The sequence below is a fragment of the Rattus norvegicus genome, chromosome 19, assembly GCF_021556685.1.
Source record: "Rattus norvegicus strain SHRSP/BbbUtx chromosome 19, alternate assembly SHRSP_T2T, whole genome shotgun sequence".
NCBI classification, from domain to species: domain Eukaryota; kingdom Metazoa; phylum Chordata; class Mammalia; order Rodentia; family Muridae; genus Rattus; species Rattus norvegicus.
The window spans coordinates 62,994,089-63,015,716 of record NC_141552.1 but is presented as its reverse complement, the minus strand read 5'-3'; the positions used below and the strand labels follow the sequence as shown (position 1 = coordinate 63,015,716).

The window sequence follows — 21,628 nt, the reverse complement described above, 5'->3', positions numbered from 1 at the left end:
CCGTGGCTCTCATGAGGAAAGCTCACTGGATGGGGGGGCGGATGTTGTTAGAGATCCTGAATTGGAGATAGAGAGCCCTGTATAGGCACCCCAGACCTGGCATGCATGGGGAAGGCACAGAACTGTGTCAGTCTTCCTGCATGGGCCTGGCCTCGTCTTACCCTTGGTGATGTCCCCCATGGGGATTCGATTGGGTTTGTAATACACACCCCAGTCCTTGGGATAAGGCTTCCTGACATGTTAGGTGAGCAGGGAGTTAGACAAGCAAGTTTGGATGCCTTGACACTGCTTAAGGGGGCCTCCTTTTCTGCTGTGGCTTTTGAGGAGTTCGGCAGAGGGTAAGTCTGAGGGATAGCCTTGTCACCTTGATGGTTATGCCTCTGGTCCTGCAGAGGGTCATGTAGAAAAGGGGGACCAGGGGCCTGGAGAGATGGCTCAGCGATTAAGAGCACTGACTGCTCTTCCAGAGGCCCTGAGTTCAAATCCCAGCAACCACATGGTGGCTCACAACCATCTGTAATGGGATCTGATGCCCTCTCCTGGTGTGTCTGAAGACAGCTACAGTGTGCTTAGATACTTATAATAAATACATAAATCTTTAAAAAAGAATGAAAGAAAGGAAAGGGGGACCAGACCCTTCAAGAAGCTCAGCCTGATCACTTCCTTAAAATGAAGTGGTGCGGGACAAGAGGAAGGGGTGGGGCTGGACTCAGGACTTCTGCTTTTCTGTGCCGGAGCCCTCTACACATCTCATTGCTGCACTGGATCCCCTTCCTCCCCACCTTGCCTTATTCTTTCCACAGTGGCTCTCAAGCTTTGGCTCATCAGAGTCACCCCAAAGGCTTTGTCACTCCCACCAAGCTCCCCTCCTCAGCTACCTCCTGGGGTTTCCAGACAAGCGGAGCTCATGTCCTTTGGAGGGTCATGTGTGTTGAAAGGCAGGCGAGGGCCAGGCACTTAATTGAGAACCAGACTTCATCAAGAAAGCAACTTCTAAGTCACTGGATCTCAACCCATGGGTCACGACCCTTTTGTGGATCAAACCACCCTTTCACAGGTGGCCTAAGACCATCGAAAATCAGATTATTTATATTACAGTTCATAGCAGCAAAATTACGGTTATAAAGTAGCAATAGCTATGATTTTATGGTTGGGGGGGTCACCACAACACGAGGGGGTCACAGCATTAGGAAGTTTGGGAAGTGCTATTCTAGTTTCTGGCTACCCAAATCCTACTGGGGACAGAGTATCACCAAGGAGGACGGCCACAGGCCCAGGTGCCAGCCCTCTGACAAGTTTTCCACCTTAGCGTGGGTGCGCATGTACACACGTGTGCGAGCGTGGAGAAGTCCCCTCTGCTTGTCAGCCACTCCCTCGCTCCTGTTCTGTCTGAGAAGAGGGTGGCTTAGGGTGTCTGCTGAGGTAGCTTTGCTCCCTCGTTTTTTGAAGAGAGCAGTGGGAATGGACTTCCTGAGAGGGCTGCCTGCTCTCCCGTGCTGTCAGGACAGCCGTGACAGCCTCGGACTTCGATGCAGCGGTAAAAATGGTGCACGCGCCTTGTGTCCGTGCTCAGCTGACATTCTGTCTAGCCAGGTCTCCAGCGTCCGGCGCTCGTAAGTGCTGTCCCTCCAGATTTCTGAAAATGTGTCTGTCAGCAGTCTTCTTGAGCAAACTGCAGCCATCTAGATAAACACCCAGCCAGCCACTCCATATGTGACTTGCCTGCCTCCCTCCCCCATGGTTGTTTAAATGAAGTCAGCATGAGGTTCTGGAAGGTTCCCAAAGCCTGTAGGGGTGTCTGTGACTTACTCTCTATGCACCAACTAGTCCTTAGGATACAAGTTTTTACTGGGTGACTGCTAGAGACTCTTCAAAGGAAATCTAGGGGCTGACAAGATGGCTCAGTGGGTAAAGGTGATTGCCGCACAAGTATGACAACCTAAGTTCAGTCCCCGGAACCTACATAAAGGTAGAAAAAGGGAATGAACTCCATTTATTCTCTGATTTCTACACCCTGCATCACTTACATGCACTCAAAATAAGAAATATAACTAAATAAAAATGTAAAAAAATAACCATGTTCTTTTAGGTTTAACCCAAATCATATCTGAGTACACACTCAAACATTTCAGTGCTGGCCTGAGTGGATGGTGCTGTCTGGGGCGAGTATCTGAAACCAGTGAGGGGTAGACTTTGAGAGGGCCATCTTTTGAAAGTCCCTGGTGGCACAGGAAAGCTGACCAACAGTCAGGGAGGGAGAGCTGACGCCTCTGGCCGGCTCTCCACTTGGCTGGATGAAGGATGAGGTCAGGGCTCCAGCCACTGTCCCACACAAAGCCTTTGGCAAGGACCCACAGTTGCTAGGCCCAAGACTCCATGCTGACACAGCAGAACTGGGAAGCCATCACCGTGGAAACGGACACTGGCTGGGTTTTGTGTGAAGGCTGGTAGGGAAGTGACTGGGGATGGGTGCCTCTCTCCCCTAGGGGTCAAGGATGAAATTCTGTCAAACATTTCAGTGCTAGCTATTGGACACAGTGCTTATAAAACACTGCCCAAGGCCCACCCTATTCATGCTGGGAAATGCACTCAGCTACTGGTGGCCCTTGGTGTCCATCTGTGCCATGCAACAACCTTCATCTGATGCACAGAAGTAAGGAACTGCTACCATTTTGGAAGCCCTGGGAAGGCAGAGACAGGGGGATCCTTTGGACTTACTGACTGGACAGCCTAGCATACTTGGTGGGTTTCAGTCCAGTGAGAGATCGTGTCTCAAATAAACGAAGTAGATAGTACCCGAAGGGTAGTGCCGTGGTTGTTTTCTGACTACACACACACGCAGACACACACACACACACACACACACACACACACACACACACACACACACAGATGAGCCCTGAGAACACAGTGACTTAACTCTGTCGCCACGGGGCATGTGTGACACCTTGTCATGTTACTCATGTACCTATCTAGATCAGTGATCTCGAGAATCCAGAGACAGAGGCAGGTTACGGGTTGCTGGGGGCTGCGTGAGCCTGGAAGCTGAGCTGTTCTTGGGTCTGGGTTTCCTTTGTGGATGACAAGAATGCTCAAGAATTAGGCTATGGTTGGTGATGGTTGCACAGTTGTGTCCTTTAAAACCATGCGTGTGCGCATGCCCAAGCACACTTTTTTTAATCCAGTGACATTTTTATAAGTTCCCAACTGTCATAACATTTAGATTTTGAAGAAAAGAATTTTAGAATGTAGAATATCTCTACAATAAATGTGCTGGCAAGGCAAGAGAGCTCAGTGGGTAAGGGGGCTTGCCACCGGGCCCAACAACCTGAGTTCAACCCCTGGTACCGACATGGTGAACAAAGAGAACGCACTTTGCAAAATTGTCCTCTGGTTCGGTCCCCAGCTCCGAAAAAAAGAAAAAAAAAATTGTCCTCTGACCTCTGAACATGTAACATGGCCTTCATGGATGTCCCACTGCCGCTGGCCGCCCGGTGGATTGGTGGTTCTGTCCCGGGGGGACAGCTGAAAGTGTATAGAGTTTGCTTGGCAGAACTTAGGGGTTCTCTTGTGTCTGGTGGCGGCGGCCAGAGGTATTGTACGAAACGCTATAATTCATGGAACACTGGATACGTACTTGTATCTGCCTTCTTTTTTTTTTTTTTTTTTTTGGTTCTTTTTTTTCGGAGCTGGGGACCGAACCCAGGGCCTTGCGCTTCCTAGGCAAGCGCTCTACCGCTGAGCTAAATCCCCAACCCCTTGTATCTGCCTTCTTTATGAGCACACCTGTGGCTCATGGCCTTTCCCAGGGACATGGCGTCAGGGAGTCCTTACCGAGCACCACACTGTCTTTGTCTTGGCCACAGATGACGTCCGGCTGTTCGCCTTCGTGCGCTTCACCACCGGCGACGCCATGAGCAAAAGGTCCAAGTTTGCCCTCATCACGTGGATCGGAGAGGACGTGAGTGGGCTGCAGCGTGCCAAGACGGGGACAGACAAGACGCTGGTGAAGGAGGTGGTCCAGGTAACGCTCTGCTGCCTGTCAGCAAGGGGCGCCATCCAGATGGGGTAGGGGGTGTGGGGTGGACTCGAGAATCTTAACATTGTTCAGGGTGCCGGCCAGGGCCAGAACTCTGCTGTCTTGATGGTTACACGCCGGAACACAGCAGCTGGACAGCCAGCTTGGCACAGCCAGAGGCTCGCAGACAAGGTGACCAGAATGGAGACTCATTGTGGATGGGTCCCAGCGGGGGCCGTGGGGACCTAAGGGAGAGGATGTGACCTTTCCCCGTTCCTGTGGTAGGGACGATGTTCACCCATGCTCGGGGCACCTGATGACTGACGGTGGCGGGGTGTGTTGTCACAGTTAGGTAACTTAAGTAAGGCAGCAGTAGCCCCACAGCGCCACAGACAGCCAGGTTGGTTGTTTGCGGGTGTGGGTGAGGAGCCAGCTCAGGAAAGGGAAATCTGAATTCATACAGAAAAGCAAGGCGAGTGTGTGAGTTCCCAAAATGTCTTGCCAGAGGCCTTGCTTCTTTTAGCTTATCCGAACTGCTGTTCAAGTCACCAGAGTAGGTGTGGCCAGCCCTTCAGTCTGGCTGTTACCCAGGGGCAAGTGACCTGGGCAAAGCAAAATGGTGGGGCGGGAGAGATGGTTCAGTGGTTAGGGGCATTGGCTGCATTCCCAGAGGGACCGTGTGTGCTTCCCACAGTCCTGTGAAGCTGCAGCTCTCAAGGGATCTGATGCCCTCTTCTGGACTCCATGGTGAGCACTGCGTACATGTGGTACACAGACATACATGTAGGCAGAACACCCATACTCATGTAATAAAACAAAGACAAAATTCTCCTGGCTCCCTGGCTGACACACTGGCTGCCTTAAAAATTTTTTTTTTTTTTTTTTTTTTTTTTGCGACAAGGTGTCTTAGTTGGGGCTACTATTGCTGTGATGAGTGACCAGACAGCAAGTCAGGGAGGAAAGGATTTATTCAGCTTATGCTTGCTTCCACGGCACTGTTTATCACTGCCAGAAATCAGGACGAATTCAAACAAGCAGGAACCTAGAGGCAGGAACTGATGCAAAGGCCATGGAGGGGTGCTGCTTACTGGCTTGCGCCTCATAACTTACTCAGCCTGCTTTCTTACAGAACCCAGAACAACCAGCCTAGGGGATGGCACCACCCACAGTGGGCTGGACTCTTCCCCATTGATCACTAATTAAGAAAATGTTCTACAGTCTTGTCTCCAGCCTGATCCTTTTTTTTTTTTAAAGATTTATTTATTTATCTTATGTATGTGAGTACATTGTTGTTTTCAGACACAGCAGGAAAGGCCATCAGATTCCAATACAGATGGTTGTGAGCCACCATGTGGTTGCTGGGATTTGAACTCAGGACCTCTGGAAGAGCAGTCAGTGCTCTTAACCTCTGAGCCATCTCTCCAGCCCTGCAGCCTGATCTTATTAGAGGCATTTTCTCAATTGAGGCTCCCCCATTTCTGATGACTCTAGCTTGTATCAAGCTGTCATACCACTAGCCAGCACACAGGGTCTCTCTGTTATGGAGGTCTGGCTTCTTCCTGGAACTCACTGTGTAGATCAGACTGACCTGGAACTCACAGAGTTCCTTCTAAGTTCTGGGATTGAAGGTGGTGGCTGGCCATACACTGCTTTTTCTTTTTCTTTTTCCTTTGAGTTCTGAGGGTCAATCTGAGGTGCTTTGCCAAGCACCTTACTGCCTGAGTAGCTCGCAGGCCCTATCTGTAGAAACCCTAGGAGGGGTTCCAGGGCTTATAAGCATGGTAGTCAGCTTCACTGGATTTAAAGTAGGTTTTTATTGAATCCTGTCTCATGTGCATGTGTGTAGTATGTGTGTGTGCGCGTGTTCATCTGTGTGTGTATATGTGTATGTGTGTATATGTGTGTGGTGTGTGTATATGTGCATATGTGTGCGCATGTGTGTATGTGGTGTGTGTATGTGTGTATATGCGTGCATGTGTGTATGTGCATGCCTGTGTGTGTATGTGTGGTGTGTGTATGTATATGTGTGTGTATCTGTGCATGAGTGTGTGTATGTGTGTGGTGTGTGTGTGTGTGCCTGTGTGTGTATGTGTGGTGTGTATATGTATATGTGTGTGTATCTGTGCATGTGTGTGTGTATGTGTGTGGTGTGTGTATGTGTGTGCCTGTGTGTGTATGTGTGGTGTGTGTATGTATATGTGTGTGTATCTGTGCATGTGTATGTGTATGTGTGTGGTGTGTGTATGTGTGGTGTGTGTATGTATATGTGTGTGTATCTGTGCATGTGTGTGTGTATATGTGTGGTGTGTGTATGTGTGTGCCTGTGTGTGTATGTGTGGTGTGTGTATGTATATGTGTGTGTATCTGTGCATGTGTGTGTATGTGTGTGGTGTGTGTGTGCCTGTGTGTGTATGTGTGGTGTGTGTATGTATATGTGTGTGTATCTGTGCATGTGTGTGTGTATGTGTGTGGTGTGTGTGTGTGTACCTGTGTGTGTATGTGTGGTGTGTGTATGTATATGTGTGTGTATCTGTGCATGTGTGTGTGTATGTGTGTGGTGTGTGTATGTGTGTGCCTGTGTGTGTATGTGTGGTGTGTGTGTGTATTGTGTGTGTGTATGTATACGTGTGTGTATCTGTGCATGTGTGTGTGTATGTGTGGTGTGTATGTGTGTGCCTGTGTGTGTATGTGTGTGGTGTGTGTATGTGTGTGTATGTGTGTGTATGTGTGGTGTGTGTATGTATATGTGTGTGTATCTGTGCATGTGTGTGTGTATGTGTGTGGTGTGTGTATGTGTGGTGTGTGTATGTATATGTGTGTGTATCTGTGCATGTGTGTGTGTATGTGTGTGGTGTGTGTATGTGTGTGCCTGTGTGTGTGTGTATGTGTGTGTATGTGTGGTGTGTGTATGTATATGTGTGTGTATCTGTGCATGTGTGTGTGTATGTGTGTGGTGTGTGTATGTGTGGTGTGTGTATGTATATGTGTATGTATCTGTGCATGTGTGTGTGTATGTGTGTGGTGTGTGTGTGCCTGTGTGTGTATGTGTGGTGTGTGTATGTATATGTGTGTGTATCTGTGCATGTGTGTGTATGTGTGTGGTGTGTGTGTGTGTGCCTGTGTGTGTGTGTATTGTGTGTGTATGTATATGTGTGTGTATCTGTGCATGTGTGTGGTGTGTGTATGTGTGTGCCTGTGTGTGTATGTGTGGTGTGTGTATGTATATGTGTGTATCTGTGCATGTGTGTGTATGTGTGTGCCTCTGTATGTGTGTGTATTGTGTGTGTGTATGTATATGTGTGTGTATCTGTGCATGTGTGTGTGTATGTGTGGTGTGTATGTGTGTGCCTGTGTGTGTATGTGTGTGGTGTGTGTATGTGTGTGTATGTGTGTGTATGTGTGGTGTGTGTATGTATATGTGTGTGTATCTGTGCATGTGTGTGTGTATGTGTGTGGTGTGTGTATGTGTGTGTGTATGTGTGTGCCTGTGTGTGTATGTGTGTGTGTGTACATATATCACCGAGAACACATAGATAACATTATAAAGTCACTTCTCCTTCCATCTTTCTTTGGCTTCCAGGGACAAATCCAAGTCACCAGGCTTGCACCACCAGCCCCTTCACCAACCGAGCCATTGATTGTCCCCACTGTTATCTTACTCTAATTTAATTTTGTAGACATAGGGTAACCCAGCCTGACCTTAAACTTAGGGTGATTCTCCTGCCTCTGTTTTTCAAGCGCTGACAAGTGGGCCACCACTCGTGGCTAGACCGTTCATCTAGTAGCTTCTTCTGTGCTTGTGATTTTGCCGTGCCCTCTGCCACCGAGCTGCAGTCCCCACTGGGGCTTTCTGTGAGCCTAGCACTGGCTGCGGTGGCCAAGCAGACCCATTAGAAGGGGTAACCCAGGGTTGGGTTCTCTGGTGCAGCCTTCGTGGACAGAATACTAGTTCCTGGTTGCGGATTTGCAGGCTCAGAGAAGTGCAGGCCAGCTCTCCACAGAGCAGGGTGAGGGCATCAGGGACTCATGTCTGGATCCAGGCTTCATTAGGCTCCCTGTCTTCTCCTGGTTCTGTTTCTCTCTGGATTTGGCCACCCTCGGCCCAACAGAAGGAATCTCCAGGCTGATTCTTCAAGATCAGGACCCCAGAAGAGTCTCCCAGAGGCCTGCTATCTCTATGGTAGTCAGTTCCGTAAAAGACTCCCGACCGCCATCTTGGGGCAGGAGTGGGCGTTATGATTTGGGGCTACAATGAGGTTCCAGTTCAGGGGCTTGCTGGGGAGTAAGGTTAGCTGGGGCCATTCAAATGAGAAGCCGGGATTCCTGGGCAGGTGGGGCTGTATGCCTGTAACCCCAGCATCTGGGTGTGGAGGCAGGAGGACTAGGTATTGAGGCCTGTCTGGAATTAGAAGTCAGAAAGTTCAATGAAGGGTCTGTGTTCAGAGGTGAGCCCTCCATGACTGGGAAAACCAGACAGATGTCCTGTTCTCCACCAACCACAGGGCAGCAGAGGCTGCAGGAAGCCCAGCCGTTCTAGGGACACTGCCCTGAGTTGGGGAATGTGCTGAGCAGACAGCTCTCCTGGCTGAGGTTGCCCTGCCACACTGTTGTCTGCCGGTGCCTGGGAGAGCACACCCACTCTTTGTTCTGGTGCCTCTGTAGGCTTGTAAGGACAATGTGGTGGCCAGCAGGGGAGACTACCCGGTGCCATGGCAAACTGCCTCGCATCAGAGCGGGATCAGGCAGGCCTTGCAAAATGCTCTAACTGGCATGCTCTCTTTCTAAAACATTTGTATTTGTGTATTATTGAGTTTAAAATATTATGTATATGTGCACAATGTGTGTGTGTGTGTGTGTGTGTGTGTGTGTGTGTGTGTGTGTGTGTGTGGTGCATGTGGAAGTCAGAGAACAATAATGGCATCTCATTCTTTTCAGGCGTTTGGGATGGAAATCCAGTTACAGTTGGCTGCAAGCTCCTTTCCCTGCCAAGCCATATTACCCACCTCAGGGAGACCTTTTTTTTTTTTTTTTTAATTCTTTTTTTTTGGAGGGAGACCTTTTTGAGGGTGGGGTTTCACCTAGAATGCACTAGGGAGCCTGAGAAAGCTTTAAGCTGGGGAGAGAGACTGGCTTTGCTCAGAGAGAGGCCCCACATAAACCAAGCTGCTTCAGCCAATCGGGCCATTCTGGGGCTAACTGTGGCTTGCTGTCCCCCTCCAGACTCCAGACCCTCTGCCAGCCCCTGGCTAGCCTGCCTGCTTGGCTGTGATGCTTTCAAGGTACATAGCACAGAACCATGGAACACCCCTGAAGGTGGCCCAGATACCCCGGCCATGTGCTCGAGAAGGGGGGCTTTGCCTACCCCCTTTCTGGCACCTCTCCATTCTTCCGTCTTCTGGTTATTTGGCTCTGTACAGTCCCTTTCAGAGCGGACTTACACCACACACAGTTTGCGTGTGCGGCCCCTGGTCACAGCAGCCAGGCACTGTTTGGCGAGTGCCCACCACAGACAGGAGTCTAATGCTGGCCTGGCCGTGTGCAGTCTTTCTCGTGTAGGCCTCAGCCCGCCTTGGCCAGGAGCTCACACAGATCCTCATGTCTTTGGTCCCTCACCCCCTTGGATCTCTGTTTCCTCATCTGAGCAGTGGGATGCCAGCCTGACACATAGAAACAGGGAAGTAAGAAATAAGAGTCCGATAGGGTGAGCGCACTACCGTAGATATATACCTCCTTTCTTCAGAGAGTGTCTCATGTTGCCCAGATGTATTGAACTCACTTATATGTAGCTGAGGTGACCTTGAACCCCTGAAATCCCTGCCTACAAGGCCTAAGTGTCCAGGTGATACTTGTGCGCCGCTGTGCCCTGCTGGGGTGGAACCCAGGGCTTTCCGGATGCTAAGCAAGCTCTCTACCAACTGAGCGAGCCCCTGTTTACTTATGTATTCAGGTGTTTTTTTTTTTTTTTGGTTCTTTTTTTTCGGAGCTGGGGACCGAACCCAGGGCCTTGCGCTTCCTAGGCAAGCGCTCTACCACTGAGCTAAATCCCCAACCCCATGTATTCAGGTTTTTGGTTGAATTATGGACACCGCCTGGTATTTGCTGAGACTGAACATCTTTTGAGGCTAAGTGTTGTCATTTTAAAACAATTCTGTTTACTGATTCTTTGGAGGAAACTCCCAAACATGCACGTGGCTAGGAACAAGAAATTCTATGCCTAGTTTTTTCCTCTTTCTCTTTCTCTTTCTGGAGATTAAACCTAAGGTCTCCTACATGAAGGGTGAGTGTTCCCTTGTGTGGCTAGTTACCCAGCCACGGGCAGCTTCGATTAAACACTAGTTAAGGATCCAGCCTGGGTTTGACCTCTGACCTGTCAGCTAACCAATAGGTAGGGGCTGCTTGGAGCGCTGGGTTAAGGATGCTAAGGTTGAATCTTGACAGAGAAAGTGCCACGATTGATTTGTAATGTCTGCATGATTGATTTGTGATGTCTGCCGTGGACACAGGAGTAGAGAGTGGAGTATGTTTCCTTCTCCATTGCCCTCCCAGAACTAGATAGAGTCAGAGGTCAGGCCAGGCGGGGTCAGGGCTTTGGTGAATGTCTGGGAGGCAGAGCAGCAGGTCCCAAGCACTTTTCCTATAAGTACAGAGGGATGGTATGGAATCAGCTGCTCAAGGGCTGGCTCACAGCAGGATCTCGGGACATCTGTCTGCTTGCATTCTGTTTCTTGTACATCACAATGTGCCCTCCTGTGTGTGCCTTTGGTTTTCTCCCTGAGTAGGAAGGTGACTTGCACCTTCGTATCCAAGTCTGTCAACCACTTGGCCTGCTGATCCGTTTGTTTCCTTCATCCTTTTTTGATGAGTCATGCCTGCCTTAAGAACCTGCTCTTTTTGAGTAAATTATACCTTGCTGGTCGGGTTTTAAGGACTCGGTCTTTCAGACACAGAATAGGTGTAGGAGGTCACAGAGTGGGCGGGAAGGCTAGCAGTGCACTTCTGTTTCTTTCTGCACAGCCTCCTGCAAGGTTGCCTTTTCTCCTGGAAAGAAGGGCTGTCAGGGGCTGATTGCTTTTATTCAGAATTCAGAGGTCTTTGGCTTAAAATTCTTGGGGAATTCCACTTGGAGAAAGGCACTTGATTGCTACCAGCGGGTGTCTTGTCCACTCAGCCCGTGCATGTGGGAGAGAGTCTACACCCTGCACAGCGGACATTTTCATGGGTCCCAGATGGGCCCAGAGAAAGCATGGAGCCTCAACATGGAGCTGCGCTGTGATCCTGTGTTGCTTGCCCATGGATTCTGGTGTCCATAGTGGGACTTTGTCCTGTTCTTTGTCTCTGTGCTCCAAGGACTTAGGCAGATGCTTGGATGACTGGGGTGGATTCTTCTAGAGGACCCTTTTCTCTCCCTCTCCTCTTTGAGAGGAATGAAGAGTAGGGGCTACTGGAGAGAACCACAACACTGGAATTTGGCCTCTTGGGGTATAGGCTAGCGATTGCCTTAGTGAGTGTTAAGCCAGCACAGGTTTCGGGGTGCAGTGAGGGGCGTTACTCTGCTCGTCTTTGGGTGTAGAGGAAGCCACCTCTCTCCTCTCACAGGTTTTCTCCTCCTCTGAGGCAATCCTCTAGCCCGGCTTTGGATGCTGCTACTGGGTGTTTAGAGATAGCCAGCACCTTCCATGTTTACCCAGGAAGCCCTGGGACTGCCCTTCTTTGCAAATGAACATTGGGGAAGAGAAAGAGTCCTGGACATTGAACCCTAAGCTTCACTGCAGGCTTGAGGCCGAAGGGAAGCTCCGTCACTTACAAATCTCAGCTGAGGGCCAGTCAGCACTTGCCCAGTGCTGGGCACACCCAGCAAGTATGCAGGGTCTGCATGCTCTGAAGCCCTCATTACAGCCCCAGCATGTGGTACTGTTTCTGTTCCTGTCTGCAGAGGAGGAACTGAAGCTCTGGTGGGCCAGGCTGCCGGAGAGCATGGGGCAGCTTAGACTAAACCCCATTCCCAGCGCATTTTAGCAAGAAAGCTGGGTTTAAGCCATGCAGTCAGGAACCCTTTAAAAAAAAAGAGCTTGGGATTGGGGAATATATCTCAGTGGGTCCTCAGCACCACATAAATCTGGCTTTGTAGCATACACCTGTAAGCATAGCATCAGAGAGGTGGAAGGTCAGAAGCTTAGGGTCATCCCTGGCTACCAGCAAGTTTAAAGCCAGCCTGGGTTTCATGAGAAGAAACCATTTAAAATCAAGGGTAAGAGAATATTTATATATATATCTTAATCTAGCCCTGCAAATAGGGTCATGCGTGTATGCCTGCGAGCATGCATGCATGCGTGTGTTGTGTGTGTACACAGTGTATGTCTCTCATGTGGGTGTGTGTGTGTGTGTGTGTGTGTGTGTGTGTGTGTGTGTATGGGGGTGCATGCACAGACCTACTTCTGCCCTATCCTTCACTGGGGTCACTTTCTCAAGGAGAGCAGCCTGGGGTCCACTTTGCATCTGAGAAAGGTTGTAGGGACAAAACCTGCCCCCAGTCACCTTTTCAGGCTGTTCTGATGGAAACCTGAAGATGCCAGACTTGGACATGGCTAAAGGAACCACTTCCTTCGGACAATGCCAATGGGCAAAACATGGAAAGTCCCTGTCTAGAAATCTTAGGGGGATGCCAGGGTCTTGGAGAAAACCCAGAAAGCCTCAGGTGACAGTGCCCAGAAGGGCAGCCTTGGGCTGCTGATATGCGACTCTTGGGGTGGAGGAGGAAGTGCAGGGCCTAACCCGGGGCTCTTCGATGTAAGACCTGAAGATACTCAGTTCCCCATCTGGTCCTCTGTCAACAGAGGTGGTCGGCAGAGTTCAGTGGGCCTTGATCCACAGGTTCCGTCCTCTGCCTTGCCCCAGGACAGTTACAGATGGGTGACTTTTGAACATCTCCAGCTTCCCTCATAAGTGCCTGTGAAGCTATCACCAAAGCCAACACCCTCACATCCCTGCCACGCCCTGCTGTCCCCGAGCAGGCCAACTGGGACAGGAGACTCTCCTGGGTGGCCACTAGGCTTTCAGAATAGATCGGGTTCTCCCAGTCACCAGCAACTACTGTGCACTGTGACACACTGATGGCCACGTGAGAGCCAGGGACTGTGAGGGAACTTGGCGGAATTTCAGAGTGACCACAATGTCACCTGTGTCTCTTTACGTAAGGCTGCATGTGTGGCATCAAGATAGCTCTCAGTAAGGTCTGGCCTGGGTCCTGCTCCCTGCCTCTCCTTGCGGCTGTTAGGGGTGTGTGTGTGTGTGTGTGTGTGTGTGTGTGTGTGTGTGTGTGTGTGCTCGAATGTGGGTAGGGGTGAGTATGATGGGAGGTAACCTGTTAGCACAGATAGCCTCTTGGTGACCAGCACCCAGGGACACAGGTGAGCAGCTCCTTGGCGTTGCTCCTGGGTCAGGCTTTAGCTGCCCGCTGGTGTTGCCTGGTTTCTGCCCCTTTTACTTACATACCAGGAAGGTGGCTCCCCTGTGTCACTGGGGACTCTCTAGTGTCACCCTTAGATCCGAAGCTGATTGCTCAGTAGGAGTAGAGGCAGAGGGCAAGGGGTCATCTCAAATAGGTCTTGAGGTTGGTACCTGCCTTAGGGTTTGGTGGAAACACCATGACCAAAAATCAAGTCAGGAGGGAACGGGCTTGTTTTGCTAAGATTTCCACTTCATAGTTCATCACCGAAGGAAGTCAGGACAGGAAGTCAAACAGGGCAGGAACCTGGCGGGCAGGGGTTGATACTGAACCCATGGAGGGGTGCTGCTTGCCGGTATGGCTTGCTCAGCCTGTTTTCTTATAGAACCCCAGGGGCTTGCACCACACAGGATGGGCTGAGCCCTCCCCCATCAAACACTAAGAAAATGTCCTCCGGGCTTCCCTACAGTCTGATCTTAATTTTCTCAATCGAGGTTCCCTCCTCTCAGATGACTCTAGCGTGTGTCAAGTTGACATAAAACTAGTCAGCATGGTGCCCGTCCAAGCCGTGCATTTTGGGACATTTTATAGACTCCACATCCTACAGGGGAAGAGTAGACCACTTGTGCCAAGCCTTCTGTTGGGGCAGTGGCCTCTTTGCCTGCCAGAGTTGCTATCAAAAGATGCTGCCTCTTCTGCTTCCCCAGATGAGAAGGAACCGCCCTTGGAATAGCAGGAAAGAGAATCCTTCAACGTTGCCTCCACAGGTCACTCGAGCCCATAAATGGGCTTGGAGGGAAGTGGGTAAACTCGTTTAGAAGGTTGTATAGGAAGGGCTGGATCATAGGAGGTATGAGGAGATCCAGAAGGTTGCTGGAGTAGGATATGGTGTAGGGGTAGGTGAGTGGGCAAGGGTGTTAGCTAAAGGCTGGGTGTGACTGCCATTGGTCCCACCACATGACGTGTCAGAGTCCTCACTGAGGACTGAGGAGTAGGACTGATTCCAGTCAGCCTGGGGAGATTCGAGTCTGCAGATGGACAGGAAGTGCCTCCTCCAGCATCTGTCTGCACACATCTGACTTCAGCTGCACAGTGTGGTCTCTTTTGGAGTGAGGAGAACAGGTCCAGATTCATCAGCCACGAGGCTGCAGTCTGGCTGATTGTTGAGACATCAGCCCGAAGCTTTAGCTTAGCGTAGATCCAGGATCTGGCTTGGTACCATGGGTGTGGCTTGAGCGCCAGTGGCTTCAGAAGTGCTAACTGCCCTCCTAGGAGGGAAAAACCGCTCAACCCAGATGGGGACTCCTGATTCTGTGTTCTAACTCTGGAGTTCCCCAGAACGGCTGACCTGGGGGTGGGGGCTGGAACATGGAATCCGCACCCCCCACACTGCTTCTCCACAGTAATAACCCCTGGAGGACCCGTCTCGGGCAACAATAAAAAACCCTATCTGCAGGCAAAGTTGTCTTCTGTGGCAACAGAGAGGAGAGAATGAATGTTCAGTGTGGCCGACCCCACATGGCTGCTGTTCTGTAAACTTTGGAAACTTGGAAGCATTCGCTTCATGGCGATTTGGTTTTAAACATGCCTCAGGGTTTGAGGTATCTTTTTTTTTTATGGTTTGAGACGATGAATGTGTGTGTGTGTGCGTGTGTGTGTGTGTGTGCGTGCGCGTGCTGTATCTGTGGCAGAATGTAGACGATTTTGCCCGTTTACATTTCGTTGCGCCGTTCACTAGTCTGGTCTCCTTTTCCCGAGACGGAATACATCTATTAATTTTGTGAGGGGATTTTGCACACACCACTGCAGCATGCAGCGTCAGGATAACGTGCAGGGACTGGCCTCTCCTTTCACGGTGTGGGGATCTGAGATCATCAGGCTGTGAGGCAAAGGGCCTGTACCTTCTGAGCCATCTCTCCACCCAGTCTTGAATTTCTGATCCTCCTGTCTCTGGGATTACAGGCCTGCACCAACACGCCTGGTTTAGAAAGTGCTGGGGCTTGAACCCAGGGCTCTGTGTGCTAGGCACGCATGCCCTCTGCCAGCTGAGCCACACGCGGCCCATTTGTTTTGTTGAGACAGAGTTTGGCTGTGTAACACAGACTGGCTTCAAACTCATGGGCTGTCAGTCTCCAGTGTTCTGACTGGCTTCAAACTCATGGGCTGTCAGTCTCCAGCGTTCTGGGCTTACTTACTACACTGCCTGGCTATAGTGTGACCTGCCCAGCTCTTGTGGTTTTAGTGGAGCCGCACCCAACCCTTAACACTTCCCTTTAGATTTTTCAGTCTTTATCTCGTCTTCCTAAACTCTCATTCCTGACAAAGACTTCGGGTTCTTTTTTTACATTGCCATATATGGCTGTCAGCAAGCGGAGGACTTTGAACTTCCTCTCAGGCTTCTTGCTCCATTGACTTCCTTGCTGGGGCACCCTTGCCCCTCCCCTGTGCCGCTAGCTGCTCACTTGGCTGGGAGTTGAGACACAAGTCAACTCTCTATTCTCTTTTCTGACCGGGGCCACTGCCTTCCTTTGTCTGGGTCACACGCATACACTTAGCAGTGCTGGCCATAGGGCTGCTGGGAGTGGTCTTTCCACTTGGGGCTGCAGAAGGCGGTCTCAGCTCTCCCCCCAGCGGCCTTATCTTAACCAGGTAAAAGGCTAATGTATGGAGGGTGGATTCAGTCAGATTGTGTGAGGCTGCCTCTCTTGGCAAATATTAACCCCTCCTCCATACCCAGCCATGTCTTGGTGGCCTTGCTCATGGTATCAAGGAAGCTGAGAACTTGGATCTTTCTGGTACCGTGACAACTTTGCTTATATTGTATTTTATTGATGTGAAACCCATTTAATGTAAAATTAACCATTTTAACCACCTAGTTCCAAAGATATTTGCTCCCCTTGCTTTATATCTACATATAGTAGTTGGGAGTAAGGGGGGCAGTACTGGGGCTTGAACCTGGGACCCCCTGACTGCTAAGGTAAGCACTGAACTGAGCCACATACTCAGCCTGAGGGAGTAGTCGCAGGTCTATGACCTTGGGCAGGCAATGCGGTCTTCAGACTTTGTCTTGTTTGTAAAATAAAAATACTCTTGAATGTCTTTGAGGATTTTTTTTCTTTTAACAATGTCCTTTTGAAAAAAATATTTATTTTCTTTACATACATGAGTACACTGTAGCTGTCTTCAGACGCATCAGAAGAGGATTCCATTACAGATGGTTGTGAGCCACCATGTGGTTGCTGGGAATTGAACTCAGGACCTCTGGAAGAGCAGTTGGTGCTCTTAACCGCTGAGCCATCTCTCCAGCCCCATCTTTTGGTTTTGCAAGACCGGGTTTCTTTGTGTAGCCCTGGTTGTCCTGGAACTCGCTCTGTAGACCAGGCTGGCCTGGAATCACAGAGACCCCACCTGCCTTTGCCTCCTGAATGCTGGGACTAAAGACATATGCCACCACCTCCTGGTGTCTTTTGGAATTTTAAAAGTTGCCATCGGGCAGAGCTACTGTAGTCCACATGCAGAGAGAGCTGGTCTTCTGACCCTTCCTGGTTTGCAGTCACCTCCAAGAACTGTGCAGTCTTACCACGATCCGTTTTAGATGACATCTGTCATTTCCTGTTTTGTCTCCCGCCCCTGGTCACCTCTGGTCTGCTTTCTCTGTGGATTTGCCTTTTTTGGACATTTCCTGTCGTTGGAACCAGACAGTGGGTGGCTCTTCTTGCCTGCCTGGTTTTGTTCATGTTTAAGGGTTCGTTCACCCATGTTGGAGCAGGCATTGGAATTTCACTGCTGACTAATTAATGTGTCACCGTGTGGGACATCTATGCTTTGAGGGGCTAGCTCTCCTGGGTGCTTGGCTGCTGGTGAATCTGGTGAATCAGGTGAATCATGCAACTGCGAAGTCGGGGATGAGCTTCTCTATGTGCCCAGGTGATTCTGTTTCTCTCAGGCAGAGAGAGCTTCCGGTCGGTGTCCAGTCCCAGGGTCATAGTTGCAGTCTTCCACATTTTGATGCGTTGTGGCTTTGTCTCCGTACCACAGTGCAGTGTGTGTGTGTGTGTGTGTGTGTGTGTGTGTGTGTGTGTGTGTGCTTGCACCTCTTATTACACAGGTTGGTTGGTCTTGAACCTCTATTATCTAAGGCTGGCTGTGAACTCCCATGCCTCCTGCCTCCACCTCCCACCCCGAGGCCTTTTATGTGGGCAATTTCCCAACCTTTGGACTCGGGCTTCTGGCAGCTTTCTTTATCTTCCCTTGAGCTTTTCTTGGTTTATTGTGCCTCATAATCCACATATAAAATGACATAATTCTCACTGCTCAGTGTTACCTGATAAGAAAACTCCTGCTTCTTTCATTCTCACGTGGGCCAGGCCCTTGGATCGTCTGGTCAAAGCCTCGAGCCCCGAGAAGCGGCTATGGTGACAGTGTGTTCCCCAGCTATAGCACGGCGTGTTTGTGGAATGGACGCTACAAATCCTCTGCACACCTGCCCAAAACTCAACATGGTTAGGAAGGCCCGGGTACCCGCTGGTGGACCGAGTAATGGCCGAACCAGCATGCGAGAGCTGCCTTCTCCCAACCCCGGGTATAGCAGTAACAGGTGTGATAAGCAGCAGCCTCCAGCCAGAGCCTCCTTCCTTCCAGCATTCCCTCCTGAAATCCTATGAGATAGGGTCTCACGGTGCACCTCTCCAGCCTTAGCCTCCTAAGGTGTGTGCCAGCAGTTACAGCCCCTCCTCCCTCCTGCCCCTCTTCTGGAGTTAAACATTGGCCAGCTCCCCACTGCTTTCCTACCTCACACCCTCCCAGGCAGGTTTTCCCAGATGACGAATTTGACAGTTGAAAGGAACTTGCCCTTCAAGATAACACAGCGAGGGAGGACAGTCTAGGGGTCGTGCTTGGGTCCACCCAGTGACATCTCTACCCCCTCGATCTGGGCTTCTGGCACCAGCTCTATCGGCATTTTTTTTTTCATTGCCATCCACTAGGAGTGTCTGGGGTGCTGGGGCTTCCTGCTGCGTTGCCTGGGCAACCCTGGACCTGCCCCCTCCTCCCTCACCGAGACTCTGAGCTCTTCTTTGTCCTTGCAGAATTTTGCCAAGGAGTTTGTGATCAGCGATCGGAAGGAGCTAGAGGAAGACTTCATCAGGAGCGAGCTGAAGAAGGCTGGAGGAGCCAATTACGATGCTCAGTCAGAGTAGCTGCAGCCCCACACCCCAGAGCCATCTGCCTGCTCCACCGAGGAGGAGACTGCCACCTCACGTCACCAGCCCACCGGGGAGGAGAAGCCATGAGAGGCACCAGTGCCACCATTGTGTCCAGCCCCCTCCCTCTCCCCTCTCCCCCTCCCTTCCCTCCTCCCCTCTGTGGCCCCTCTCAGGCTCACAGAGCATCATTCTTTGAGACCCCGCCCCCTTTTTGTTTTAAAGGAAAGTCCTTTTGGTGCCAGGGTCACACACATCATCATATCCCGGGTGCCTCTCTGTCACTAGCCCTTGACCTGGCATTACCCCTGCCTTCAGTGGCTTGCCTGGTCTAAGCTACCCTGGCCTTGAGTTACCTGGTGCCATCCCAGCTTACCCTGGCTGTTTCCTGCTAGCCCCATGCCGGCCACCATGCCAGGCGCTGTGCACACTCCACAGCCTTCATGAGCTCACGCATGCTCCTCAGAACCCGTGGACTTGGCTCCAGGCCCCACCCCTGCCCTGTTCAGAGTGGCCTAAGCTCTAAGTCTGGTAGATACTGCTTGGCAATAACAGATTTAGGTCTGGCGTGGACCGAATATGAAGTGACAAATTTGCCTTAAATCTTGCCTGGCAGTGGCTCCGCCCACGTGGTCTAAACTACCCTTTTGGTGAAGCCCTTCTGAAGCATGAGAGGTCTGAGTCCGGCTGTGGTGAGAGTTTCAGGGTCAACCTCAGGGCCTCAAGGATGACAAAGGATGGAAAGGTCCCCTGCAGACAGGGAGGCTGGCACAGGCCTCAGGGCACCTGGAAGGCAGCTACGGTTGGAATCTTAGTCTGCAAATTCCAAAGATGGCTTCGTTTGCTTTTAAAGAAAGCTGAGGCGGGCTTGGCTCCTCAGGAGCAGGTGAAGACGGTTCTTTTCCTTCCTCCTCGCTCTTACTACTCTGGGGAAGAATGCTGCACCGGGCTGGGCTGTGAGGACCGCCTCTGGCATTCCAACAGTTTACAGAAGTAAATGTGTTTTTCAAGAAAAATGAATTGGGTGGTCTGCTCCCTGTATATATATATGTGTGTGTGTGTGTGTGTGTGTGTGTGTGTGTGTGTGTGTGTGTGTTTGTCCGAATTCAGTGGAGGAACTCCTGGGCCCTGGGCATATGAGGCCAAGAGTTTCCTTCTAGCTCGGGCTGTTCTGAAACCTTTGACATAGGACAGTGGCCTTGAACTCCTAATTCTCACGTGGCCATCTCTCAAGTAGTGAAGTTACAGGTGTGTACCGTCTTCTCCTGTCTCAGGAGCATTTTAACCCACCGGTCCCCCTACCCCTCATTGCAGGGGTGCCAGGTTCAGTTCCCAGCACCCACTCTGGGCAGCTCACAACTGCCTGTAACTCTAGCCCAGATGACCCAGGTTATCCCTCAACTCTCTCTGTTGTCATCCTCCTGCCTCCTCCCAGGTAGCTAGGCTCACAGGTCTGAGATGCACAGCCCTTTATATATGTATATAAATAAATATATATATACATATATATGTGTGTATATATACATATACATGTATATGTATATATATTTTATGTATATATACATATATGTGTGTGTATACATATATAAATATATATGTATATATATATATTATAGTGAGACAGGTCCTCATTCATGCCTAGACTGGCCTCGAGTTTGTGGCAATCCCCCTGCCATAGCATCCTGAATATTAGAATTACAGGCATGTGCCACCACTCCTGGCTTAGACTTTTATATTCTTAATCACAGAAGTAGATATTTATCTTCGTTTTAAAAAAAGCAAAACTAGAGACTAATCCCCCTCCCCTGTCACAAGGCCATGACCATGCTGCTGGGTGGCAGGTGCAAAGCCAGAAGTGACCCCCCTACATGGTAAGCTCAACAACCGGCTTGTAATGCCCGCTCTTCTGCTTGTAGCTGTGTCTTCAGGCAGGCTCATCTCTCCGAGCTTTGAATCCCTCACAGCAGAATGGGCAGCACAAACTGGTTATGATGGAAATCCCAGCACTTGAGAGGAGATAGGGGGGGTGGGTCAGAAAGTCAGAGTCATCCTTTGCTACACAGTGAGTTCACAAGGCTAGCCTGGGCTACATGAGACAAACCCCACCCCCTCCTGCCAAAGAGGTGGAGACCTGGTTACCTCTGCAAGCCTTCTCTGCCCTCCACCCTATCCTGCTCTTGCTTATGGGGTGGGTTGGAGTGGGGTGGGAAGGAAGGAGAGCTGAGGGAGGAGGCTAGCCTGTGGCTGTGGTGTATATATTTATTCTGTTGATTGGTCTCTGGGGGACTTATCTGTTTCACAACTTCACCCAGCCCTCCTGGCATTGCTTACACTCCAGGGGTTATCTGGGGCTAGAGGGGTGGGGAGGGGGAGTCCCCACCCTAGGTCCCCAGGCGCCACCCAGACTGGGGAAAAGGCCTCTTCCCTGAAGGCAGATGTCCTGGCTTTAGTCTGACTTAATCTCCTTGTTCCCCATTCCCAGAGAACCGCAGAAGAGATTAAAATGAACCTGAGGGAGGTTAGCTCCGGTGACCAGTTGAGGAGGAAGAGGTCTGGGTAGAATCTCTGGACAAAAGTCTGAGGTAGCCCAGGCTGGCCTTGGATTCAACACATAGCTGAGGATGACCCTAAATTCCTTATCCTCTTGCCTCGATTTCTTGAGTGCTAGGCCACACCACCACACCCAGCATCCTACCAACAGAGCTACTTCCCTAGGCCCATGGTTGGGCCACAATTCTTCTAGAATGTTCCCTGGACCCTGTGAAGTGGGCTAAGAAGGTGCCTGAACAGTAGCTCCCATAAGACATGTTCCAAACCGTCTTTAGAAACCGTCTTTAGTCTTTAGATGTCACTGGAGATAGGCTGGATTAAGGAACATAGTGGTGTCTGAGGAGATTTGAAGCCTAGAGAGAAGACAGGAGGCAGCTACAGTAAGGAGCCCCCGGGGTCTCAGGAGACACCATA

The 21,628-nt window shown here is 50.5% G+C and overlaps 1 protein-coding gene across 1 annotated transcript in view; it reads left to right on the top strand.

Moving 5' to 3' along the window:
• Cotl1 (coactosin-like F-actin binding protein 1) overlaps positions 1 to 19,685 on the top strand; it is a 34,322-nt gene extending 14,637 nt beyond the window's left edge. Inside the window, exons 3-4 of the mRNA NM_001108452.1 lie at positions 3,867 to 4,024; positions 18,551 to 19,685. Coding sequence (NP_001101922.1) covers positions 3,867 to 4,024; positions 18,551 to 18,661 — 269 coding nt within the window. The 3' untranslated portion in view covers positions 18,662 to 19,685. The remainder of the gene's footprint in view (positions 1 to 3,866; positions 4,025 to 18,550) is intronic.
• The last annotated feature ends 1,943 nt before the right edge of the window (positions 19,686 to 21,628 follow it).